The 27977-nt window shown below is 40.0% G+C and overlaps 1 protein-coding gene across 8 annotated transcripts in view; it reads right to left on the bottom strand.

The window, feature by feature from the left end:
• LOC127572737 (storkhead-box protein 2-like) overlaps nt 1-27977 on the bottom strand; it is a 240739-nt gene that overhangs the window by 99846 nt on the left and 112916 nt on the right. Inside the window, exon 1 of one of the 8 annotated variants that reach the window (XM_052020296.1) lies at nt 16860-17942. The exons of 4 other annotated variants lie outside the window; for them this stretch is intronic. In XM_052020296.1, coding sequence (XP_051876256.1) covers nt 16860-17025 — 166 coding nt within the window. In that variant the 5' untranslated portion in view covers nt 17026-17942. Of the gene's footprint in view, nt 1-13551; nt 13634-16859; nt 17943-27977 lie in introns of those variants that run through there. 3 more of the 8 variants (XM_052020299.1, XM_052020301.1, XM_052020300.1) reach the window with 3 other exon arrangements.

Here is a 27977-nt window from a genome sequence, read left to right as displayed (position 1 = left end):
CAGGTGAACGTCCTTTGCACCCTCTCCAAAGCCTCAACATCATCCCTATAGTGTGCCGACCAGAACTGCACACAATATTCCAAATGTGGCCTAACCAATTTTTTATACAGCTGGAACATGACTACCCTACTTTTATACTCAGTACCCCGACCAATGAATGCAAGTATGCTGTATGCCTTCTCTATTTACTTGCTTTGCCACTTTAAGGGAGCTATGGACTTGCACCCCAAGATCCCTCTGTAAATCATTTCCTTGAAGGGTCCTACCATTTACTGTACACTTTCCTCTTACATTTGACATCCCAAAGTGCAACACCTCACATTTGTCCAGCTTAAACTCCATCTGACATTTCCAACTGGTCTATATCCTGCTAAAACTTTTGACAATCTTCCCCACTTTCCACAGCTCCGCCGATTTTTGTGTTGCCTGCAATTCCCTCAACAGCCTTTTCAGTCCCACAGATCTGGAGTGGAAACAGATCATCTTTCATCATGAAGGGCTGCCAAAGAAGAAGATACAAAGCTGGGTGACAGAGTGCATTTTGAGGAGGACACAGAGAGTTTCACTGATAATCTGCAGTGAAGATGGGGTGGAAGGTAGTGGGAACAGGATGTAAGTCAATAACTTAAAAGGGATTTACTCAGTATTTGGATCCAACTGCAGATCTGATGTTATTATCAGATCAGCCACACTCTTAATTAATGACAGAGGAAACTCAAGGGGCCAAGTACCTACCCCTGCTTCTAATTTACGTATTCATGTGAACTGTCTGAATCAGTGGCCTGGGGCAAAGGAATTTTAAGTGAGCAGTGTCCAAACATGCACTGATCACAATTAGATGCCATTGGAATGGGTGCACTTGTACTATAGCATGCCATATGTGCAGAGGATCCAGAAGTAATTTGGTGAACTCTTTAATTCACACAGCAGGTACTTGATTGCCCTTAGCAGCCTGGTGTTGATAAAATCCCATTGAATAGTACAAACAAATACTGCTCTTCTCAGTAGAATTGCCAGGCCGTAATCAGTTAAAGGGCCTTTGGGATCTTGCTGTGCTTAAAATGGTTGCTTAATTTCCTACACAATGACAGTGACTTCGTGAGCCTTAAGGAACCTTAGGGTGACCAGAAATTATTTGTGCATGTCTTTCTTTTCTTTCTTTCATTTAAGATTTCAGAGTGAATTCTGACCATCTGAAATTCTGCTCAGCCTTCTCTGTAACATAAAACTAACTTGTTTTCGCTCTTTCCCAGTTCTGACAAAGGGTCTTTAACATGATACGTTAACTGCTTCTCTTTCCACATATTTTGTTTGACCTGTTGGGTGCTTCTGGCATTTTCTTTTTTTGTTATGGGAGGTCAGGGAACTCTCCTTTAAATTGCCCAGTTACGCCAAGTAGCATTGTTAAAACCTGCTTGGCTGAGCCGACACAACAACACACATGCTGCAGAACCACATAACATAATCTCTCCCAGCAATGCTGTAAATGACTTTGCATAGAATGACATCATTGTGTGCATATCTGACATGGAATACCTGTTCAAGCACAGTTCTTGACAGGAAACGCCTGGTTAAATTTCTGAAGTTGCACAATTTAATGTGGAAATCACATTCTATTCCACGATAGATCAATTTCCATAGGAATTGGAATGAGAAAAAGCAGGGCCACATCACTGAAATTCTACGCACTGATCTTTTAAAGGGTGTCTTGTTACCATTAATATTTTCACATGACAAAAAAAATGCACAGTCCATTTCACACATCATCTTCCTTATTGTCACAGTGAAGTGTCGGCCTGAAGACATACTCCATTCCTGGACTGAGGTTTGGAATCAATAACCTTGGACTTCAGAGGCAAAAATACTACCAACTGAACCAAACTGACAGGTGTCAGAATGAACAAATTCTTCAAACTGTAAAAAAACTGTGAGAAATTACTGCAAAAACTGTAAATGTAAATAATGGACATCGATCACTTTTCTTACCGTCATTAATTTTTGATTAGTCACAATTGTAAGTTATGAGTGACTTTCAACAGGCCAATTCAGAAAAAATTGAAATTAAAGCACTACATTACTGTCAGTTAGAAATCCCACCTTATGAAAGCATAGTGATATTGTGCTTCTCCTGATAATCTTCCTGGTTCAGTAGCAGAATTGGGTTGCAGCAAAACAACTTCTATCAACTGCATCACAGTGCACTTCCTGTTCAAATAAAGTCTGCAGAGCAGGCTGCCAGCACTCTGAAAGTGGCAACACAGGTAGACAAAGTGGTGAAGTAGGTGTATGGCATGCATGTCTTCATTGGATGGGGAACTGAGTATAAGAGTTGGGATGTCATGTTACAGTTGTACAGGAGACTGTACCTGGAATATTGTGTTCAGTTCTGGTCACCATATCATAGGAAGGATGTGATTAAGTTAGGGAGGGTGCAGAAAAGATTCACAAGAATGTTCCTAGGATTGGAGGGCGAGAGTTATGAGGAGAGACTGGATAGGCTGGGACTGTTTTCTTCAGAGGGAAGGAGGCTGAGGGGTGACCTGATAGAGGTTTAGAAAGTTATGAGCGGCAGAGGTAAGGTGAATGGTCATAGTCTTTTTCCCAGGGTAGGAGCATCTAAAACTAGGTCAGAGGGGAAAGATTTAAAGGGGACCTAAGAGGCAAGTTTTTCACACAGAGGGTGGTGGGTATATGGAATGAGCTGCCGGGGAGGTGGTAGAGGTGGGTATAATTACAACATTTAAAAGACATTTGATCAGGTACCTGGATAGGAAAGGTTGAGAGGGATTTGAACCAAAGGTAGGCAAATGCGACCAGCTCAGGAAGACATCTTAGTTGGTATGGATGGGTCGGACCAGTTTCTCTGCTGTATAACTCTTATGACTCTATAACAGTATGGGAAGGGAAATATTGTCCTCCCACACAGAGTGGTGCAGCTAGTAGACCTGCTGCCTCACAAGTTCCAGTGACCCTGATCTCTGCTACTATCTGTGTGGAATGTTCACGTTCTCCCAGTGTTTGTGTGGGTTTCCTACAGGTGCTCTGGTTTCCTACCATGTTCCAAAAGTGTACATGTTGGAAGGTTAATTGGTCACTGTAAATTGCCTCTAGTGTGTAGATGAAGGGTAGATCCTAGGAGGTTATGGGGAGGGTTTGATAGGAATGTAGAAAGAATAAAATGAGCTAGGGTAGGATTACACAAGAACATAAGAAATAAGAGCATGAGGAGGCTATCTGGCCCATCGAGCCTGCTCTGCCATTCAATAAGATCGTGGCTGATCTGGCCGTGGACTCAGATCCATGTACCTGCCTTTTCCCCATAACCCTTAATTCCCCTACTGTGCAAAAATCTGTCTAACTGTCTTAAGTATATTTAATGAGGTAGCCTCTACTGCTTCCCTGGGCAGAGAATTCCACAGATTCACTACTCTCTGGGAAAAGCAGTTTCTCATCATCTCCATCCTAAATCTATTCCCCCGAATCTGGAGGCTATGTACCCTAGTTCTAGACTCACCTACCAGTGGAAACAACCTTCCTGCCTCTATCTTATCTATCCCTTTCATAATTTTATATGTTTCTATAAGATCCCCTCTCAGTCTTCTGAATTCCAGCGAGTAAAGTCCCAGGCAACTCAATCTCTCCTCACAGGCTAACCCCCTCATCTCCGGAATCAACCTGTACTGCCTCCAAAGCCAGTATATCTTTCCTCAAGTAAGGAGACCAGAACTGCATGCAATACTCCAGGTGCTGCCTCACCAGTACCCTGTACAGTTGCAGCATAACCTCCCTGCTCTTAAATTCAATCCCTCTCGCAATGAAGGCCAACATTCCATTTGCCTCCTTGATAACCTGTTGCACCCTAGTGTAAAACCTAGTGTAAACCTGGGTGCTTGGTGGTTGGCTTGGTCTTGGTGATGAATGTTGCTGGAAATTTGGGGGATTCTAAGCCGCACCTAATTTTTACCTGTAGTGAGGTAGACATTAAATGAGCAGCTATTATCAGAAGCAGATAATATAAGTTTCAGAGGTTTAATTTAGAGAGGTGGTTTCAGAAGACCTCACTGCCTCACTTCCTGTGTTTTTTTGCCACATTATCTGGCAAAAATCTACCTTAAGGGAATGCTGGAGGAAGAAACTTCTCCTGAGTACCGAAGGCTAAGGGAGAAACACAACCCTCTCTATACCCACCCACTAACCAATCCTCCCCAATTCATAATTAGATAATAGCTGTCGAAGAACATTGTGCCGAGGATCAAATGAGACAGGTTGGCCGGGAAAGTGCTGCGATCGATCATAGGTGTGCTATACGGAGTTGTGTGGTGGGTTTGGATCAGTGGCTGCAAGCTGCAGGCTCACCAAGGCCTGCTGTTGGATTGGCATGACATCTTTTCCCTTGCATGCACCATTGTCCAAAAGGTAAATGCACATTCAGGACTGAAGCCTGGTCCTGAAGATCAGGGGGTGGTAGAAGGGGCATCGATCAGTGCATGGAATGGGATGAGGGAGGTGATGCAGGTGGACTTTGGTTCACCCTTGTAACTATTGATAGTTTACTGGGCAGGAGGTGTAGTGGTGGTTGTGGGGTGGAGGTTGGAGCTTCTACTGTGGGGAAGAGAAGGATGGGATCTGGGAGTGCTGGAGGAGTGGGACTCGGACAGTTATGGGAAGTCAGCGCAGAACAACACTATAAAAACAGGGTTGCCCCAAAGGTGATGAACAATGGTTATTCCTCAGCCCAACATGGTCTAATTTCAGAGTAGTACCACAATGAGATCCCACTGATTCTTTGAAGGGTAAATCAAACCACCCCACCCAGCGTACCCCACCACCCCTCCCATCACCATCTCCAAAAGGAACATCACATTCAAACATGGCTTATGTCAGGAAATGCCTGATGAAATTTCTGTAGTAACACCAAACAAATGACAGTTACTGCACTTCATTTCAGAATTTTGTTCAGAATGGAACTTCTGGCTATTTTGTGTTAGGGAAACTGGTTCTCTGTGGCACATTTATTTCTCTTCTACTCTTTTAAAAGAAAGACATGCATTTCTCTTGCACCTTTTATGACCTAATGATCTCTCAACATGCTTTAAGGACCGTGAAATTACTTTCCTCTGAAGTGTATCCATAACATAGGTAAACTTGCAAGATATTTTAATTTACAACTTTTCTAACGACAAAAGACCCATTCTTTCCAGAGTCTCCTTGAATGTCTTTTTTGGCTTCTGAAACTGTAGCACATTTTAGCAATGAAGTATATTGGCAAAGAGTCATATAGAGACTATGTCACACATGAACGGACATATAAGATGAAGGGTCTTCAACCTGAAACTTTATAAAACCTCTTTTTACAAATGCTGTCTGATCTGCTGAGTGTTTCCAGGATCCTCTGTTTTCATTGTGGACATTTTTTATTTACACAAAACCAAGCAGCAGCACGGTGTTCCATAGTAAACAGTAAACAGGAAAAGGAAAATCCCTTTATATTTTGCAATCAATGCTCTGATGGATCTCTGAGCCACAATCACATCAGCTTGAGATTTGAGAGATCAAGCTGCCTGTCTGGCTGTCCTAACATTTAATACGATGTGCAACTGGTTTTCTGCCAACTCACTGCATCGTGGGGGTTGCTGCTCTGTGCAAGCTGTCTTGATGAGGTCATTGACTGTGCAAAGCTTACTCTATCAGATTCAGCAGCTGAAAACCAATAATAAAGCAGTGGTCCTGCTTGGTGTTAAATTACTAAGAAAACAAAGGCATTTATTTTCCCTTAAAAATCACAGGGGATGTATCCAGTCTACTGATAATCTCCAAGGTCTGCAACTAATTCCACATCAGGTATTAAATGAGAGGAATTTTAGTTCTGAACTGCAGACAACTACCTCAGTTCAAAAATGTGCAAAAGGACATGTACAAATCTGGATTGTTAGCTGTAATTTAAATAGGTCTACTAATTGTGCTTCTATATTCAAAATTTTTTACAATATTATGCTGTGATAGAGGGAGTGCAATGAAAATTCACCAGATTGATTCCTGGGGTGGTGGGCTTGTTATATGAGGAGAGGTTAAACAGAATGGGATTATATTCCTTTGAGTTTAGAAGAACAAGAGGTAATTTCATTGAAATGTTCAAAAATCTTACAACATTTCTCCTAGCTGAGATGTCTAGAGCCAGGAGTCATGGTTTCAAAATAAGGGAGCGACCAATCGGAGTGGGAAGGGGGAAAATTTTCTTCACCCAAGAAGGTGGGGAATCTTTGAACTCCTCTATGTCAGAGGGTTGAGGAGGCTCACTCAATAAATATATTCAAGACAGAGACTGATAAATTTTTAGATATTAAGCAAATCATGGCATATAAGGTTAGTGCAGGAAAGTGGGTCTGTAGTAAGGAATCAGCCATGGACTCATGGAATGGCAGAACAAATATAAGTGGCTAAATGTCCTATTCCAGCTTCTGTTTCTTATGTTCTTAGGCAAATAATTACATAAAATCTTACTGACTTTGAATAAGCCATTTGTGCCAAGTGTTTATACTCTGATTAAGCTTCCATCTCCTCCATCTACACATACATTTATTCCTTCCTCCCCCAGATATTTTCTAGTTTACCTCTGTTGTGTCTCAACCACTCCACATGGTAACAAGCGCCAGGTTCTCACTATACTCTGAGTAATTTCTCTTGACCTACGTATTGGATTTATTAGCTAGTATCTTCTATTTATGGGATCTAGTACTGACTTGAGGTGAAAACATTCTAGAAAACTCAGATATCAAACCTCTCTAAAAGGTCATCTCTGATCATTTTATTTTCTTCTCCTTATAAATCTTTCTGGAATTTCTTCAGTCGTCCTACTTACATGTTTTGTTGACATGGAGACTAAAGCACTGCACATTTCTCATGAATATGGTTGTACATATCTGGAATTGAACCACAGTGCTTGAAGACAGATTAGCCAATGTTTTATCATTCAACTTTATTCTTCCATTATAACTGTGAATACACCTTTGGCATGCAGTTAGGTACAAAGTGCTTTGGAAAGCCCTAAAGTCATGAAAAGTATTGAAATTATTCTGTTTTCAAGCTCCCCTTGCTTTGTAAATTGTTTCTTATGAAACCTAAACTTTTGTTCTCAAGTGTCTTTTGTACAAAAATGAAATGGATGATAATTATAAAAATGCGAATTTATGTCAACTGAAGCAAAAGTGGATTTTGTCTTTGATCTACCACTGTATAGATAAAATATATTTAGATTATTGCACCATTCTTGTTTCAGGAACCTGTTTTATTCAGCAGTTAAAATGCAAGGTACCCTTTGCAGTGGAAGCAGAAAAAAAATATTATTTTTCAAAGGGAAGTGGATAACTATTTGAAAAAATAATACTTATATGGAACATGGAAAGGAGAGGGAAAGGGAAGTAAGTGGGCTGCACCTCCTGAGAGCCAGTAGTAAAGGGCTGAATGCTTTCTTTAGTACAGTTAAATTCCATGACTAATTAAATTGGCAGTATTAAAAAGAAGTGAATAATTGACCTCCAAGCATAGGGCATAGACTATATGTTATATGTAGTGAGAGAGGGAAAATGAGGGGGGAAACATACCTCCGTGATACAAAGACTTTATCAACTCTTTATTCCAAGGAGCTTTGAATTATGTTTTGATAATTTGGTGCACAGAAGCATTCCAGAGCTCAGCATTGCACAATGAGACTGGCTGTGTGAATGCCCTGTTGCCCTTGGAAACAAGCATTATTTTTCTTAATCCTTCAGCCTTAAGCAGAAGAGTACTAAAGCACGTAGATTCAGCAACTTCACTGGCTAAGCTTTCTGCAGCATGTCCAGACGATAATTCTACAATTTGCTGCACAATATGTTACAGAAACAAATTTTGGGCCTAATATTTTCCACTCTGAACAGCAGTCAGAGAAGTGCTTACAGTCTTTTGTTTCCCTTTCTCCCCAGTGCTGTGCCATGGTGAACTGAATCAATATTTTTAAATTATTTTGAAAGCCAAGTATTTCTTTATTAGCACAAGGGTTTGTTATTTTCAAAAATCCAATCCCACATTAAGACTCAATAAATAACATACTGGGAAAAAAAAACTATTGCATTAAAGTTGGCCTGATCTGTATTTTAAATTGAATGGTAAATACCTTTCAATTCTAGCAGAAGTTTATTATAGCCAGCGGTATATGCATAGAGTCATAGAATTGTACAGTGCAGAAACAGGCCATTCAGCCCAACTTGTCCACATCAACCAGTGGGCACCCTTCTATCAATTCCATCTCTCAGCACTTGGTCCATTAGCCTTCTATGCCTGGGCAATTTAAATGCTGTCAGCAACCCAGCTTCAACTAGTCTCTCAGGCAGTGCATTCCAGGTACTTACCACTGTGGGTGAAGAAGGTCCCCTTCATATCCTCTCTAGATCTCTTCCCCCTTACCCTAAATCTATGTCCTCTAGTTTTATCTACTCCTGTAAGGTGAAAGGTTTCCTGTAGTCTGTCCTATCTATACCCTTCATAATTTTATATACCTTAACCATGTCCCCTCCTAACCTCCTCTGCTCCAGGGAGAACAGACCTGGCTTCTCCAGTCTCTCCCCATACCTGAACTGCTCCATCCCAGGCAACATCCTGGTGAATTTCCTCTGCATTCTCTCCAGCGCTATCACATCCTTCCTATGGCACGGTGACCAGAACTGCACACAGTGCTCCAGCTGAGGTCTCACCAAGGTTTTATAAAGTTGGAGCATAACCTCCCTACTTCTGTATTCAATTGTATTCAACTGATGAAGGCCAATATTCCATATACCCTCCTAACCATGTTATCTACCTGTGTTGCCACCTTCAAAGATCTATGGACTTGTACTCCGAGGTCCTTCTGTTCCTCAATACTCTCTAAGACCCTACCATTCATTGTGTATCTTAGCCTCATTAGTACTCCCAAAATGCATCACTGCACATTTGTTTGGTTTAAACTCCATCTGCCGTTTTTCAGCCCATTTCACCCACACATCAATATCTCTCTGCAGCCTAAGGCTAATTTCCAACTGTCAACAATTCCGCCAAATTTCATGTCATTCGTGAACTTACTTATCACGCCTCCTACATCCACATGCAAGTCATTTACGTACATTACAAAAGCAAGTGTCGCAGTGCCAATCCTTGTGGGACACCAGTAGTCGCAGGCATCCAATTGCAAAAAATAACCCTCTACCATTACCCTCTGTTTCCTATTGCCAAGCCAGTTTTGGATCCAGTTTTGTATGGTAATTGACATCTTCTCCCCCTTCTCTATCCTGAATTTGCTCATCATTCATTGGGTATCCTTCCATGCAGCCCTTCTATGTTAATTACTTCAATTATCTTTCTTTCTTTCTTGAAGGTAAATTGAGGACAGATATCAAGACATATTCTTTACACAAGAATGATCAATATAAGAAATGGACTCCAACAAAACCTGGGATTGTACAATAAACAATCAGACTGAGCAAAAGAATCACAAAAAAAGATGGAAAATATGGCTTTTGTCCTCCATAATTGTCTTGTGATTTTACACTAAATTCTGAATTACTAATGGAATACTTTTCATTCTCTGTTATACATATAAAAGAAAATTGGCTCCGAGTCTGTGGTTGTGAGTAATATAGTATGATGAAAATATTTTGGATGAATTTCAAATTTATGGTGCATCCGGAATGGAGCATTAAGCAATCAACAGCAACAGAACATAGGCAGAGAACCACTCAACTTCTCCACAACATGCTTTATATTTCAATATATTGTACTTATAAGAATTTAATCTCAACTATGGACTGAACATTAGAAATATGAGGCAAAAAACAAACATACAGCCCAACAAGCTCAGTGCCCACCATCTGGTAATTGCATGATATAACTGATGGAGTTACTGACAAACTAAAGCAATCAATCGTTATCAATTAGCATACAACAGATGCAGAATTTACATGAGGAAAATGCCGGTGGTGGGAGAGTTGCCAACTCTTGTACAGAAGTTCAATTTTAATTAGTACAGGGCTGCTATATGCCCAGCCAATGACCATTTTGATCATGGACCCACAAGACCGAAATTCATTACTGCCCGATGCCCAAGGCAACAGGTCTATCATTTGACCACAAATCCATGTGTGAGTTTGGACTAGGGAAGAGGTGGCCAGCAGATCTGGGGAAGATAGTGGTGGCTGGGGTATGTGGGGAGGTGGGGAGAACCTAGAGACCCAGAAATGGGGATCACCCCTCGAGAAGCTGTTTCACAATGGGAAGTGGTTGGTCAAATTTTCATAGTGTGTGATTTAGCCTGGAAATAGTCCCAAAGGCATTTCACTCTGGAAGTGAGCAGTCTTCTGAAATGCAGTGTCTTCTTGCTACTCCTTTCCTTGTTTCAATATTGATTATAGAAAAGTCCTGCAAATAAATTGCTACCACAATAGCCTTACCCCAATCTGCAACAAAAGGGTGGCAGGATTTATCAAGAGTACCAATAAGTGTCATCTACCAGAAACTTGTTCCTTGACACTTAATTTAGGATCCACAAGATCCACTCAGCTCCAGATCTCATTACAGCCTCGGTCCAAACATAGACACCAGACCTGAATTCCAGAGATGAGGTGACATTGAACTAGGTCTGCCGTCAAGGAGGCCTAATAAAACTTAAAGTCAATGGGGATCAGGGTAAATCACTGCAGTGCCAAGGATGTTATCTAATACAGAAGGAAGATGGTTGTAATTATTGGGGATCCATTATCACAACTCCAGAACATCACTTCAGGATTTCCTCAGTGAAGAGTCCTAGGCCCAAGTATCTCAAAAAATAACCCCAATGACAGCCAATGATATTACATTTGCCATATCCCTTACTGTCAACATCCAGCAGGCTACTTTTTAATTAAAAATTGAACTAGAACAACCATACTAAAACCATGGCTCTAAGAATATATCAAAAGACTAAAAGACTGTTGATAGTGAAAATCCGAAACAAAACAAAATGCTGGAAATACTCAGCAAGTCAGACAGCATCTAAGCAGAGAGAAAGGGAGTCAATGCTTTAGGTAGATGACTTTACATCAGATCTGAAATGTTAATTCTGTTTTTCTCTCCACAGATGCTGCCTGACCAGCTGAGTGTTTCCAGTATTCCCTGTTTTTATTTCAGTCGCTGGGTATCCCACAGTAGGTGTCTTGCCTTCTAAGTCCTCAACTTCCATTTTAGAATTGTGATGATGTATCCATATTCAGTGAAGCATGGTGACAAGCTCATACTTCATGTTTTCTCACCCTAAACAAAACTATTGTCTCCCCCATCCCAGACCATGTTTGTGTCAACTAGTTTTAAGAAAAGTATATGAGGAAAGAATAAAGAAAGAGCTTCTTTTTACTTCCATCAGCCTTTCACCAAAATTAACAAAGAGAGGAGTAAATGTTGTAATTTCTGTGTTGCATATTTCTGTGTCTTCAACCTTCTACAGCCACGTAAACCTCTAATTCTGTCCACCTGTGTAGTCTTACTTAAATTGCTTCACCTTCCTCTGCATTGGTCCAAAGCAATATCAATCCCTCTTCAAGTCTCTCCCTTACTCTACAACATAGGAAGGTTAATTGGTTTTTGTAAATTACCCCTCGTGTATCTGGGCTACTGGAGCATAAGGTGATGTTGGAGGGGAATTAATAGGGATGTGAAATGAAAAATAAGATTTCTGTAGAGGGGTGCTTCATGGTCTGTGTGGACACGGTGGGTTGAAAGGCCTATTTCCATGCTAAATTACTCTAAGACTCTACCTCCATCCTCCAGGATACTCTTTAAAACCTCTTTGATCATCTCTGATCATCTGCCATGAAAGCATCTTAAACATCTTGGTGACAGATGACAAACTCCCTATTTTACTGTTTATTGTCGTGTCTTGATGTACTTGAATACCATCACTGCTAATATTATGTCAGTCAGTGCCCCACAATCCTGAACTTCTGATTTAGTTCGTGGAGTTTTCATTTTCCAAGAAAGGGGATAGAACTACTTAAAATCTGGAATTTCATACCCAAGAACACAGTGGGTGTACCTTCAGCAGAAGGACTGCAATGGCTCACCATCACCTGCTGTAGGGCAACTAGGGATGGGCAATAAATGTTGGGCTTGCCATGGACCCCTAAATCCCAGAAAAAAAATCTAATATTGGTAATTTAATCATGGATCTTTCAACTAAGTACATGACTCCAATGATCAGTGGAAACTTTGAATAAGCAGCTGAAAAATGGTGTCTGCTGATCTCTTCCCAAAGTTATGCAACTATGGAAATTGCCAGAACACAATTTCAAGAGGATAATCTTGGAAGTAGCTACTAACTGCTGCCATCAATACATTGCTTCAGGTCTCAGCTTTACTTAATTCTAAAAGTAAATTAGAGAGTTGAGCTTCTTGATACCCTATTGAATAAACAGGCCACATATCAATGCAAAGCGCCAGGCCTGGATATAATACACTTTCAATGTTTTTGGTTGATCTTAGTCAGAGCGGTAATACCGTTGATGAAATGGCCTCAAAACGCCAGAGTAGGGCAAGATCTCTGGGCTCCCTATCACAATCCAGTGATCCCACACATACCTTTGTTGGATGAGCGTGAGATCAGACTCTGCTGAGTTAGGTCTATGATGAAGAATCCCTTTGATATTCTAGAGGTTTGCAAGGAACAATTCCATGATCTGATGATACCTAATGTGACAGTGAATCACAGAAATGCCTCAATGGAAAATAGGTCAGTGGGAAATAGAACAGGTAGCTATGCCTGATTCAGAAGAGAAGGAACAAAAATTCATGTTTATTTTAGAAAAGCCAATGAAAATAATTGACAGTTCAGTACAATCAAAACTATTTGGCAGGCTGTGATTGTGCTAAATGAAGAGTTGTCAGTTGCTCTTCTCTGTCGGGTTTTGTAATAGCTAAAAAACCTTGCGCAATCTCTTTTCCTCCAAATTATGAATGTGTGGTAAGGAAAATCAATTAAATTTTGCATTTAAGATCACTGCATTGGCCTTGTGTATCTTGGGATATAATGATTCTGGATAGTTTCTGGTTACTTCCAGAAGCATTAAATAATTATAAGAACAGCAACTTGTATTATGGAATCTTTAACACAGCAAAGTGTCCCATTTTTGAGATTAATTAGTTTGAGAAAGCTACCTTGAGATTCAATGGCACTTAAAATATACTGTAATAAAGAAATCTTATATTGAGCATTGCTTTCAACTGAGATTAATGTCAGTCATCAGCAACATATACTCTAATTTTAAAATGCATTTGTCACCAACAATCCTTTGAAAGGTCATAAATCAATATGGCATTGCCAGTAACATTACAAAAGGTAATATCCATCAGTCCAGGAATTTTCAAGCCTTAAGTACAGCAAGCCACGTACAACATTATTACTATCCTGAGTGTAGTTCACCTTTATATCTATAAACTAGCTCTAGGATATTTAGTGCTCTAAAGATACTCCATAGATTATCTGACATAAGCATCTGACAACTTGCATTCTGTTACCTGCCTTATCGTTCACCAGCTGACTCAGTCATTCATGAATGAATAACGGTCTTGTCTTTCCAACACAGTTTAATTGTAAAAGGATTCTAAAAACAGTAAAAGAAATTAAGCTAAAATTAATTGCACGAACAGAAAACAACTTGCTCACTTCAGGGTCCTCCCACGTACTAGTTGATGTGTGACAAAGAACATATTTATCTTAAATCACAGCAGGTTTTTTTTTAACATGATCACTTCCTATAGGTTTCCTGTGAAGAAAGCAACTTCCTTAAGGAAATGAAAGAACGATTACTTAGCTAAGCCTGAGTACATTAATATTTTTACAGCAAGAGTATTGATCATTAGGTAAAATTGTCAACTGTTGGATGTGGTGTGTTTCTCAGTAATACTATGTGAAGTAATTAACCCTCTGGTCTTTGAGCTCTGCTTTCACTTTGCTTGGTATGGTACTAGATGAGGATAGTTGGAATCAAAGGTTAGAACTGAAAATAAACAGTCTGAGTTCATTCTTTTTGCATTTGGGCACTGTGCTGTCTGATTCTATCCTGGATCAAGAGGCAAATTTGTCATTTGTGTCTGCTGTAACATCTGGTTTTATTTATCATTGTTCTACAATGGTGATGGTTTGCGAGAGTTAGAGCAGTAGATCAAAATGGGGCGGGGAGGTACATTGATGAGATAGCTGAAAATAACCATCTGCTAACACTGAACTGGAATACTCCCCCATAAAACAGGCATAGCCCATGGATGCATGATTTGTTCCTTTCAAATACTGACCCTACCAGGACAATGGTTACCCACACACAATAATCAGTGCCTTCAGAAGGGAACCGCATCGGTACTTGAGAAAGAATAATTTTCAAGGGTATGATGAAAGAGAAGAGAATGCGATTGACAGGATTGCTCTTCTAGGAACTGGCATAGGCACAATGGCATGAATAGTCACCTCCTATGCTGTAACAACATGTGAGGTTAAAATAACTACCAATGAGAAGAACTCCGCACATATTTAGTCCCATGGGCAAGGAGCCCATACCTCTAGCTGAGGCCAATGGTCTGCCACTTCCTCATTATGCTTTAATTTAAATGTTAACCTGGGCCAGACATGCATGTGAAGTGCAAATGCAGGAACAACTCTTGGATACAAGCTGGGTGACACTGAGCTGAACTTTTTTTCAGAACTTATGAAAGCAATCAAAAGAGAAAAATAGAGCCCTTTGTATACTTTTTCCCTGCTGAGTATTACATGTGCATTTTTTCCAAGCAGAAATATGGGCAGAATGTATTCTTGTTTAATGGTATATAATTATTAAAGGAAATGTAATTGAAAATTATTGTGCTATCCAGATTCCAAATTTTAATATTTTCAGCAAGCAAACACACATGCCATGAATAAAGCACTTATGTGTAGTATTATTTCAGATCAAATCGTGCATGTGGGCAAAATTCTAGGGGATTTTCTAAAAACATTCCTATGTGACCACTATAGCAACAGCAGCTAAAAGCAAATATAGGTTTCCTGCATCTGCCAAAGCCATCAATTACATTTGCCACTTCCTTTGAAAATACTTGGCACTTGCTCCCAGAAACACTGGAGAAGCCCACGTACCAAAGCAGGATAATTCAGTCAAACCAAGCTCACCACTTTCTTGAAACTAGATTCGCACACTCTTGGATTAACTTCAGTCAGATTTAGGCTTTTCTTTGTGAAATTAGGTCAATTCAAACTTAGAAAACGGAGCTTTCTTAAAAAAGATTCATTAATGCGATTCAAAAACTCTGGCCATTTTACTAACAAAATCATAGCTTGTCAGTACAAATTATCATTAGCATTGATGCAATGCATGTGATAGAATTCAGTGTTTATCTGGAGTCAGCAAGTTGAAATAACAAACTGGAGTTGCATTACAGGGCACTGTGATGGCTTAGTATCAAGTCCCACGCTACAAGTCTCCACAGAACTGATTCCTGCTCTCAAGCCTACTTTCAGGTGGACTTACTGAACACAGGATTAATATTTCTCAGTGGAAAGAGGGAAAATTAGAAAATTCAAGTTGTTTTCATCAAATTTCCAGCAGTTAACAGTGCAGTGGGAATGGCAGTAGTTTGACAGCTACTACTTCTGCTGATCGTAGATGGCACAAAGTTCCCCTATAACGCCTATACCAAAAAATCCTCACAAGTATTTTTAAAAATCCTGAAATTTTCTTAGTCAGCATAAAATCTCAGCTGAGTACGAAAGAAATATTGTATGAACTGTATTTTGATCCAAAATAAAATTGCAAATCACTTTTAACTGTTAACTTAAGCACCGTAAGAATATGCTTTTGTAAATTTGGTCTACAATTCCTGTGCCGTATTCTGCTTTGTATAGTATTAAATGTGCATTGTTGACATTGGGACTGAAGGCTGGAACTGACTCTGAGGTGAAGCAGAGGAAGATTATCATCTCTGCAGATTCTCGATCCCTATCAGTAAGGTCATGAACTGACTTCAGATTCAGGCTGTACTTGCACTATACAACCACACACCTGTCGTAAACTGAAACCACTTTGCACTGACACAGGCACCCTAAATGCAATGTTTAAGTTCGACAGCGGTTAAGTGGCAAATCAGAGATATGCACAGCAGTATAAAATGTAGCTGTATTAGTGGGCATTTATTTTATGATTTGCTGAAACTAGTGTTATTAATTTAAATGTAGATAGTCCAACAGCTTCAAATTCCAACTGATAATTCCCCTACATGTACCAACTGTTTCAAAATAAAGGATTTTCAGCTGCTGAAAGATCAATTTCAGAGCCTGTAATTCTACCCGATGGTATCAAATGTACTACGGATGGTGTGGTAAACCTCCTCGAAGAACAAACACATGAATGAAGGGTGGGAGGGAGCTGCGATCAGCACCATTCAGGAGGATTCTCAGTAGCTCATTGAATGACAAAGAAAATTAAGCCAGTGCTAATGCAGAACTAATGTAAAATCCTTAAAATCCACAGAAGATGGATCCTGCTGTTGTGACAACAAATTCCAGGATCCCATCACATCGGTGTAAAATCATTTCATCCTTACTCAATTATTAAATTTTTGGCTAATGTGCAATTGTAATTATTTTGGAAGATTCTAACATGCATCTTCCTAGAAGTCAAAATGGAGGATATCTGCTTTTGTTAACATTAATCAGGACCATTTATGTTATCACTCACACATGTCAATGTACTTCAGCGAGCAACAAAAGCATTGTGACAGATCCTCACTACTCCCTCCAGCCCTCCACCTCCCCGAAAGCAGCAAAATTGTCTACGAACCTGAAGTCAGATATCCCCTGGATGCAGAAGAAATAAAGGGTGGTGGGAAATGCTTGTGCAAGCGGTAGTCCTTCTCACTCCGGGACCTGATGCGGTCCGAAGCCCGGTCTGAAAAATCCGAGCTAGGCCAAGCTCGGCGTAAGGTTGTACTCCGTGTTTTCTTCATTTGGAGGCTGCACGCAGTCTAATCCACTAGCAATGTGAGTCGGGCTCCATATCTCTTGCTGTGCTCTACTTGGTTAGAAATAAGTCAACGTGCTGAAAGAATTAGCAAACATTCTGGCACTGCCTCCTTCACACAGCGAACCGCAGATCTGCTCCTATGTCTTAACAGATCCAATTTTACACACATCCCACAATGCAATACACTTCATTTAAAATCACCACTGCTTATAGCTTCCAGCTTCACATAAGGAGAAAAAAAGCACATAATGTGGCTTCTGAGCTAAAGAACAGCCAGCGATTTGCAGCGTGAAAGCCCCAGGATCCCAGACAATAGCTCGATTCAGCATAGGAGTACTTGGCGAACTGTGAGCCAGAACACAAAAGGCCCAAACAAATTAGAAACCCAGCCTTGGGTTTTGACCCAAACAGTACACCCAGGAACTTAAGGATGCAATGTCAATCCACCCTGCCACAGGATTAGTATAATGCTTTGAACATAGCGAAAGTGGTTTGCTACATAGAGCAAAATCCAATCAATGATAAAGGATGAGCAGAATACATAAATCAGAAACCAATCTTCAGTTCAAATACCCTGCAGCTGCTGCCACACAGAGAGAATGCGCGCGTGTGTGTGCAGCTGAGGAACACTGTTCCTGCAGGTATCTGTGAATCAATCTATTCCTGTGAGATTAGCAACTAATTAAAGCCCAACGTCACAGCTGTATTTTCTTTCACTCTCCTCACGAATTTCTCAGAAACCGGTTTCCACTTCGGCAGGAACGGCTGGAGTGCTTGTAGTTCCAAATGTTTAGCTTTCAGTTTCGCGAGGCGCAGAGTTGAGTCTGTTCTGTTGCTGTGACTGCCTTGCTGATGAATGGCTCCCTGCTTCTGAATACAGTGAACAGCTATTGAGGGGCAGGAAACGAGTCAGCCACCCAGTCCCATGCTAATCAAAGAGCTGTCTTATGTCAGACGCACTGATTCCGACAAGCTCCGCAGTTTTAATGCACAACCCTCAGGCCGACTGCTAAGCTGGCCAGCATCCAAGAGCTATAATCAGAATTAGTGTATTTACACATAAAACTGGATATCTTAGGGTGGCCCAATGTGCATCGTAAACAGAGCTGTAATTTGGTTTTCACTGTTTAAAGCAGTGCTGGTAGTCTGCCTTTCTAATCAGCTATTTTTTACAAAAATTCTGTCAAGACTTGGAAGGCAGGGGGTCGGCTCATGTAACAGCTGTAATAGACTCCTGACACTGGAAAGTAACTAAATTCATCTGTAATAACAGCAGAAATAGAAGCAATAACGACCTGCTGGCTGTTAACAACTGACACAACTACCCTATCGCTTGCAATATCCAAAAGCTCTCAGTTTCATTTCAGCTGTTTTCCGACACAGAAAATCACTCAGTGCTGTAAGAATATGGAGCACAAGGGGGGAAGCTGGAACAGATGCAATGTTATCCTTTGCACTGCACAATATAGCAAGTCTCTTGTGAAAAATTAATCAATCATGGTTAGTCCTTCTACTGCAATGTGAAAAATAGCTTGACATATTGATTATAATTAAGTGTTTTCCTGCAAATTTATTAGATACAGAAAATAAATTAAATAAAGAGAGTGAACAGTTGGGACCTTACAGGAAGCAGTGATGGCTCCTATGTACTGAATGTAAAAGTAAGCAGTTGGAAAATAAACAGGTTTCAAATTTGTTAAATGTACCTTCTTGAGGAAGAAAAGGAAATGGAATTGGGTGGACTGCTGATGAAATTTAGTCTAAGAAGGAGGATGGGGAGGAAACTCATTCTGCAGTTGAGTAGAAGTTGGTGGGGGAAAGGTTGGCATGCTTGCATTCATACTGAGAGGTTGTTAATGCAGTTAAATGTTAGCACATTCTTTATAAGTATATTGTTTTCAATTACGAAACAAGTATTTTCATTTGTAATTTTCTGTCATTACATTTGGAACACTGAATATCCCAACTTTCAAACCTGCTTTTTAACTTTATCTATTGATTGTAAATTGCAGGCAAGACCAGAAAATCATAGCTGCACCTTGGTTAAAAAAACACCCAGAAGCAAGGTCCTTGACCTCCTGCAGAAATCATCAGAAAATGGATTATACTCCATTTAATCAGAGACAGCAAAAAAAGCCATAGCCTTAGCCTGTAAAGGAACACCCAGGAACAAGAGCCTAGACATCCTGCAGAAATCAGAAAATGGATTTTATTTCAATAAAATAGCAGGAAATAAGGTTTTTTCAATAAGACCTGGATCTAGTTGTGACCATTTCTAAAGCCTTAAAAAAAAGAGATCCCATTTTCCATTTAAGTACAGAAATGAGATGGTAATACTTTATCAGTTTGCCACTAGGGGTGTGAGAGGTGAATGCATGATAGTTGTACAGAACTTTCAAAAATTTACATAAACCTGGCATGAAATGCACACAGAATTCAATGATAACAGAGGAAGCGCAGAAGATAGTATTCTACTGTCGAGCCAAGGTAACTACTCCAAACAGAGCCCTGGGGCTCAGAGAGTTTTCTGTAATTGAGAATAGGGTGGCGCACCCCTTCAACCTGAACTAGCCTGCAACAGTCTCCACCACTGACTCTGGCAAGGATTTTAATCTACCACTAAATGTTTTCTTCTAGAAGAACTGAACAATGTTGGAATCTACTTTAACAGAACGAAAACATATTTATGAGTGCAGATTTGATAGCTTGCTTTGAATAAAGACCACATATGATATAGTTTGAAACTGTACCTGTGCACAAATAGGCGTAAGAAGTATTTGTGTTCTGCTGATGTGATTATGAAGGTGTTGTGACACACCCTAATTTATAATTTCTTATGATGAGCAGGAATCACTTGCAGCCAAAGGAAAAACAGCACAAATTATATAAGCAGCACATTCTATATATGTTAACCCAGCTCAGAGACTGAGAGATCAGGGCATCACAGAAACATGAACTACTACCTGTGCAGGAAGGTAACGGAGGATATTAACCCTGATCCTAAAGATCCCATGTGCATCTGAGTGCAGACACCCAAAAGGGAAGTTTTTTGGAGCAGCAGTATGTAAGGCATAATGCCAGTGTTCAATTTCAGAATGCTTTCAAATTTCATAAGCACCCAGGAGAAGGTCATTCGACCCATTGAGTCTATGTTGGCTCTGAGAACAATTCCATCAGTTCTATTCCCTCACCTATTAATCTATTCTCAGCTCCTGATTCTCCTGCTACCCACCTACATTAGGGGCAATTTACAGCAGCCAATTAATCTACTGGCATGGCTTTGGGCTGTGTAACAAAACTAGAGCACTTATAAGGGAGAGGATATCTGATTTTGATTTTCATCAGATGTATGGTTCCACTGGGCTTCTTCAAAACTCTATTACCTAAAACCCGGGAAAATCAAAATATAGTAGCTTTCAAATCAGCACCTTGACAGCCTGAGTTATACTTCCTCACAAATCCAACTACAGACCCTAAGACATGTTTTTGTCCTTTGCATTAGTTCTTAATGATAGAGAAGGAAATAATGTTGCTCATTAGTACACTATGACAATATAAATACCACACTATTAGATGAACACAATATGAACACATGATAGATACAAATAAGTATTGTAAGACCATTCAATCTGTACAAAAAGAATATACTGTTGTTTCAATTATAGAATTTATGCATAATTTAATAAAAAGTTCATCCTTGTGTTAATAAATCTTTGTTTCAACAAAGATTCTAAATATATATTTTCTTAGTTTGAATCTTTTCTATTTTACTGTTGACCAATTTAAAGTAATATACTAGCTCTGTCTCTCCAATACAATCTACTACCTTATATACATCTAAATCAGCTTTCACTTTTATCAAGTCTATCATGATCTTCCATTTGTTCTTCATTCTATGTGACCTTCAATTGTTTCTTGCACTCCAGGAAACTTCACAATCTGCAGAACACAGGGCGCTATAAAGTACCTTGTGACGAACACACAGAATCACAGCACATTGCAACCAGCCGTTTATCCCACCAGGTCTGTGCTGCTGTTCTGCTCCACAAGGTAATCACACTAATCTTATTCCTTTCCTGCAATTTAATATTCTAAGTTTTCAAGTAATTATTTAATTGGATTATTTATGGATCCCACTTTAACTGCAGTTTGCGATGGAGACATCCACATTCAAGCCACATTTTATAATTTAGTCACACTTATAAATTCTTCCCATTATTAATATGCTCTCCAGCTTCCATTTCTCTGACCATTTTTTAATTCATTCGTTCACAAGGTGCAGATTTTACAATCAAGGCCTGCATTTATTGTCCATTCCTAAATGATCCTGGAATGAAGAGGCTTGTTGGACCATTTCAGAGGGGCAGTTAAAAGTCAATCACATTGCTGGAATTGAATTCATACGTAGGCTAGACTGGATAGGAGAGGCATACTTCCCTCCCTGAAGGACATTTGCAACAAGTTAGAATTTCTTGACAATCCTATAAGTTCATTGGTTACTATTAACTGGCGTTTTATTCAACATTTATTTAATTACCTGAATTTAATTTCCCCAGCTACCTTGGTAGGATTTGAAGCTTCAGTCGTCTGCTTGCTAATCTAGTAATTTAACAATGGAAATCATCCATTGCTATTTATCTAATCACAATAATCAGAATTTTATTGACCTCCAAAAAGTGGGATGCAAAATCAAGTGTAATCCCAGAGAAGCATCTAGCCCAGTGGGAATGAGATACTGTGAGTTACAGTGATATCTGGAATATTAAATCAGCATTATTTTAATGGAATTGGTAATCTTACTGCTGTTAAATGAGTTCTTAAACAATACACAGGTATGTGAAAAGAAGCTGTTGGAAGTTAAGACAATCAGAGAAAAATTGCTAAAATCGCAGTTACATGTAGTTGTACCCTTCACTAGCATGTCAGTTTTATTCAGAGATACCCTTTCCTACTTTGTATAGTCCAGGAAACACTGAAGAAAATTTGCAACTAGTTACTTTAACAGCTGGTCATAGTCAGCAAGCATTCAACACTTTAAAATTAGAGCTTGGATTAAATTGTTGTTGAATAATATGCATGCTGACTGTATGGCAGCTGTTACCGTGACCAGCTGAAAATTTGCTTCATCCTTAGGCAGCTTGAAAGAGGAAGAACATGAACACTCAAAATCGTATTGCTGATTAATAAAGTGATGGCAAGCAAAGAAATTGTCAGGAATGTTGTGCTCTGGGCTAAAAATCACAGGATTTGTCTGGGAAATCCGTACGGCATCAAATCAATTGCCTTTGCCATGAGAAAACATTTTGCTTTTCATGGTATAATGTTCCAGTCTTTGCAAAACAGCATCCGGCATAGAGTTGACAAAAAAACTGCAGATGCTGGAAATCTCAAATAAAAACAGAAAATGCTGTAAATATTCAGCAGGCCAGGCAGCAACTGTGGTGAAGGCAACAGAATTAATGTTGCAAAAGGGAAAAGCTTTTATAGTTAGCTAGCTAGTTGGCAATGCCATGGGAAATACGAACAGATGAATTAGGTGCAGGAGTAGGCCACTCAGCCCTGAGTTTGCACTGGTTGATTAGTGTACAACATCAATTCTGCATTCCCGCCTACACCCAGTAAACTTAGGCATCCATTTTTCCCCATTCTTGAAGATATTAAAAGACTCCAATTCCACTACATTTGTGGAAGAGAGTTCCACAGACTCACAACCCTCTGAGAGAAAAAAAACTCATCTTTGTCTTACATTTTTATCTTATTTTGAACACACTAAGGATGAGTTTTAATTCTAAAGTCTTCCACAAAGAGTTATATCCTCTCCACATCCACCCTGTCAAGTTTCCTTAAGATCTTAGATGGTGGATATAAAAATGCAACTTCTAGTATGTCCTTCATACTGGAAAATGCCATGCTTATGAGCTCATGCACAATCTGGGCCAATTCATAGATCTTACTGACAAAAGGTCAATAAGTCACATTTGAACAAGTAGTGATCCAACCAATGAACAGGTAGAATCATTGAAAGAAGAGTGAAGGAAGCTGCCGATCCAGCTGCACACAGATTTGGTCCCCTTACCAACAAAGAGATATAGTAGCATTGGAAGCAGGCCTAAGGAGATTCACCGGGTCAAATCCTGGGATGAGAGGATTGTCCTATCAAGAGGTTAGGTCTGTACTCTTTGGAGTTTAGAAGAATGAGGGATGACTTTACTGAGACATATGAGATCTTAAGGGGGCATGACAGAATGGATGTCAATACGTTTTCACTAGTGGGAGAGTCTCAGATGAGGGAACATCGTTTAAAGACAAGGGGCAGCCATTTGAAACTGAAGTGCACAGAAATTTCTTTTCAAAGAGCGTGATTAATCTCCGCAATTCTCTACCCCAGAGGTGTGTGGAAACTAGATTAAAAATATCTAAGGTGGAGGTAGACACATTTTTGAAATATCGGGAGATTGGGGGTTACGGGGATCTGGCACAGAAGAGGAGTTGAGGTCAGTGCAGTTCAGCCATGATCATACTGAAGGCCGGGTGGGCTTGAGGGGCCAGGTGATCTGCTCCTCCCTGTATATTCTTGTGCTCTTGTGGTTTCTTGGTGCTTTCTTCCAAGGTGGATTTAGTGATTTTACAAGCTTTCTCAGCAATACCAGTTCACCTCAGAGAAACGTGGAATGGTCCTCATAGCATATATAACAAGCTAATTATTTTTTGGAATGTATTCATTATAGTTCTGGCCATCATTTTGTCTACATCAAAGTCCCTCAAAGAGCAATGGGGCAGTTGATCTGTTAGGAAATAGCTTTAAGGTGAGAGGGGGAAAGTTTAAGGGAGATGTGCGGGGCAAGTTTTTTTTACACAGAGAGTGGTAGGTGCCTGGAATGGGCTGCCAGGGGGAGTGGTGGAAGCAGATACGATAGTGGCATTTAAGAGGCTGTTAGATAGACACATGAATATGCAGAGAATGGAAGGATATGGATCCTGTGCAGGCAGAAGGGATTAATTTAATTTGGCATCATGTTTGGCACAGACATTGTGGGCTGAAGGGCCTGTTCCTGTGCTGTACTGTTCGATATTCTATTATTAAGGAACAGCAGGAGGCCATTCAGCCTCTTGAGCGTGGTTGGCATTCAATGAGATCAGGGCTGATCTGCGACCTAATTCCATATAGCAGGACTTACACTTATTGTTTAATCTTTGGTAATAAAATTTGAATGATCTCAGATTTAGAACGTAGCAGTGTTTGGCAAAGAGAGCTACAAATCACTACTACCTCTTCTGTGTAGAACTGATTCCTAATGTCATCACTGAAATGACTGGCTCTGTTCTGTAGGTTGAGGAATAAATTTGATCACAGCAGCAGGAGATGTCCCTAAAAGGAAATCTTTAGATGCTGCCCTCTCCCAAAACGACTATCCCCTCAATTAATATCCACCTTGTAATCATGGGTGCACAGCTGACTGTCTCAGCTGAGGTGCCAGGTGAAGTAGACCATTTTAACTCTGGCGCCTGTTCTACCATTCAATAAGATTATGGCTGACCTTTTACCTCAGCACCACTTTCCACTACTAGCCCTTTATCCCTTAATTCTTTGGTGATCAGATTCTAGGTAACAAGTGATTCAATTAAAACCATTACCATGATGTTGCAAGATCACACTTGTATCGACCATCTGTGATACTTCCCTCCTGATATTAAGTTCCATTGAGGTCATTTAGACAACGCTAATAGGTAGATTCAGCATCCCACGAGGGAGTCCAGGCTCTGTTTGGCAGTCATTGGAGCTCTCACCAAAACTGCCATGTTTAGTTCCACCACACTCTCCAGTGCTGACTGCAGTGTGCTGATTCCAAGTGAAAAGACACTGCAGAGGGTGGAAGGAGATTCTTCCACAGTTTCTACAATAAGCCTAAAGCATTGAGATGGACCATCTAATACTTTGTGCATGCAGGGTGGTTTTCCATTTTACAGGTGGCTATGGAGTATTTATACCTATTCTGCTTGGCAGAGTTGGAATGCCACCATTAGATACATCTTCCCTCCACAGCTTACTGGTTCACTATTTGACCTCCACCACCATCAGCTACTCTTCCCATAACACTTTCCCTTGCAACCGCAGGAGATGCAACACCTACCCTTTATCTCTTCCCTTCTCATCATCCAGGGATACAAACACTGCTTCCAGGTGAAACAGTGATTCACTTGTACTCTTCCAATCAACTGTACTGCACTTGGTGCTCACAGTTTGGTCTCTTCTACACTACAGAAACCAAATGCCGATTGGGTGATGGCTTTGCAGAACACTTCCACTCAGCTTGCAAGAGTGACCTTGAATTTCCAGTTTCCGGTCACTTGAATTCTGCACTGCACTCCCACACTGACCTCTTCTTATTTGGCCTCTTGCACTGTTCCAACAAAGCCCATCTTAAGCTCAAGGAATAGCATTTCAGCTTCTGTCGCACCCTCTCAAAGCTAAACAGTCAATTCCACAATTTCAGTTAACCAGACTTTCCAGTTTATATCAGAACTGACCATTTCTGATGGAAGGTCATTACTCTGTAAGGTTAACTCTGTTTCTCTCTCTCTCTACAAATACTGCCTCACTTGCTGTGTATTTCCAGCATTCTATTTCTACTTAGTGCAACTGCTGTGCTTTGCAGCTGACTTCAACACAGTTAGCATCATTCAGTCTCTCTCATCCTATTACATGCACTTTCTTTGTTATTTTCACTTCTCCCCATCACTGCATCTTAAAACATTTTTGATTTCCAACTTCTCCTGGCTCTTATGATAGGTAATCGACCTGAAACATTAACTGTTTCTCTCTTCACAGATGCTGCCTGGCCTGCTGAGTATCTCCAGTACTATCCTTTTCACTTCAGCGTTGGGACAGGACTCTGTGTCCTTCAGGCCACTCTATGACATGGCTATCTACGTGGGGTAGGGACGGGGTGGGGAGGAGGAAGACAAAGGTTCTATTCAAAAAATACCCCATGGAGATGGTAAAAAACTATGCCCCTCTGAATCCTAGCCCCTGCCTAATTCTTAACTCCTTGGTTGCTCTTCCAAGAACTTTCTTCTAAAACATTTATATGGACCAGGTCTGGGTAAATCTCCCTTCCTTTCCTTAATACCCACCTATCTAAATCCACAATAAATAAAGTCTTTGGTTTGTAATAAAAACAAATTGTACTTGCACAGAGTTAAAGACTAATCTGATTAAAGCATACGAGCCAAATGTGTAGAGGAAAAACACAAACAACTCAAAAATGGCTTATCAGGGAATTTAGAGCTTAACTTGTTAGGTTTCAATTCTACTAACTGTCAGAATTTGGAAATATTTACCAACATTTGGAAATATGTTAGTGGGAAATAGGTTACTGTCACTGAGCACTTGAACCTTTTCAAAACTCAGTCTTGTACAGTATTCTGCAATTAACCACTTATTGCAAAGTGCACCTGCTCTATAGAAGCACACTGATGGAACATTTGGTAAACAGGTTAGAAAAGGATTATCAGCAAAGCAAACAAACAAGTGAAATGGGACAAACATTGCCCTTGTAGTGCTAATCTGGACTGGGCCGATTAAGATTGCTTTGGAGGAATGAGAATTTGGCCCTAATATGCCTCTAAATCAGACTGTAGCTCTTAGCATTTGGAGAGACTAATTTCTGTTGGCGAGCTGTCGAATTAATATCATAGGCTGGTTTCATTAACAAGAGGGAAGTAAAGCAAAAGGTTGGCCATTGACTCACCTGTCTTATCAACCTCAGGCTTTTGAATAAGGTTTAGTTATCTTTACTTCCTTACATACATCTGAACAACCAGTTAAAGGTAAGGCAAAAATACTTTTTATGAAGCAGCAAATATACACACTATACTTGCCGTACACAGAGATTCTTACTTTGCCCGTCCCCCAACTGATTCAAAGATGTTTTCTTGAACTGTGCTTTTGTTTCAAGGTGCATCTGATATAAAATCTCAATGATTATTAATTTTGTGATCTGTAAGGACTCTTGAGTTCATGACATCAGGCTCAAGGAATAACCAAATAATTTCTGATGGCACATTGCAGTAAAATCCGTTTCATATCAACAGGCAGGCCACTGTTATTGATTAAGAATTACTCTAATAGGCAGTGGCAAGCATGGAACCCACTGCAATTTTACAATATTATTTATCAACAGTTGGAAATGTATTTCCATTAAAGAAGAGGAAACTGGAAGCCAACTTAATGTACAAAACAACAAATACTCACAAACACTTTAATTTCCAGACATATTGAATAATACACCTGCATTTTTATATCATCTTGGGAATTTCTCAAAGTGGTTCAGAATCAAGAGTGCAGCAACCAATTTTGTGTACCAGCAAAGAGTAAATAACATGGTATCTGAATAACAGATTGGTCCCTATGTAAATATGGTGCATTGGTGCAGCTAGTCCAGCTGCTGCCTCACAGCTCCAGCAACCCCGTTTCAATCCTGATCTCCAGTGCCGTCTGTGTGGAGTTTGCACTTTCTCCCTGGGACTGTGTGGGGTTTCTCTGGTTGTGCTAGTTGGTAGGGTAATTGGCACAAGTATGGGTGGTAAGAGAATTGGGGTGAAATTGATGGGCATATGAGGAAAAGTAGGTTTCGGGGAATTAGGTGGGGGAATTGGATTGCTCTGAAAACTGGCATAGACTTGATGGAAAAATAAAAATTTGCAAATATTTATGGGTTACTAAAACATCCAAGAAAACAGTGGTGTAAAAGTTCTGGCTGGGCAGAAGTAGCATCAACTTTGGAACTCAGTACCTTTCATTTGTATTGGTGTTCTACAAAGTACATGGTTGCAGACCAAGAGCTGGTATACTGGAGTACACCGAATAACTTTTTTGGCCAATGTGTACACAATGAAACAAACAGCCTAGTTTATGCCATAAATTTCTATGAT

The sequence above is a fragment of the Pristis pectinata genome, chromosome 7, assembly GCF_009764475.1.
Source record: "Pristis pectinata isolate sPriPec2 chromosome 7, sPriPec2.1.pri, whole genome shotgun sequence".
In the NCBI taxonomy this organism is placed as follows: Eukaryota; Metazoa; Chordata; class Chondrichthyes; order Rhinopristiformes; family Pristidae; genus Pristis; species Pristis pectinata.
This window is presented reverse-complemented; position numbering and strand designations above follow the sequence as displayed.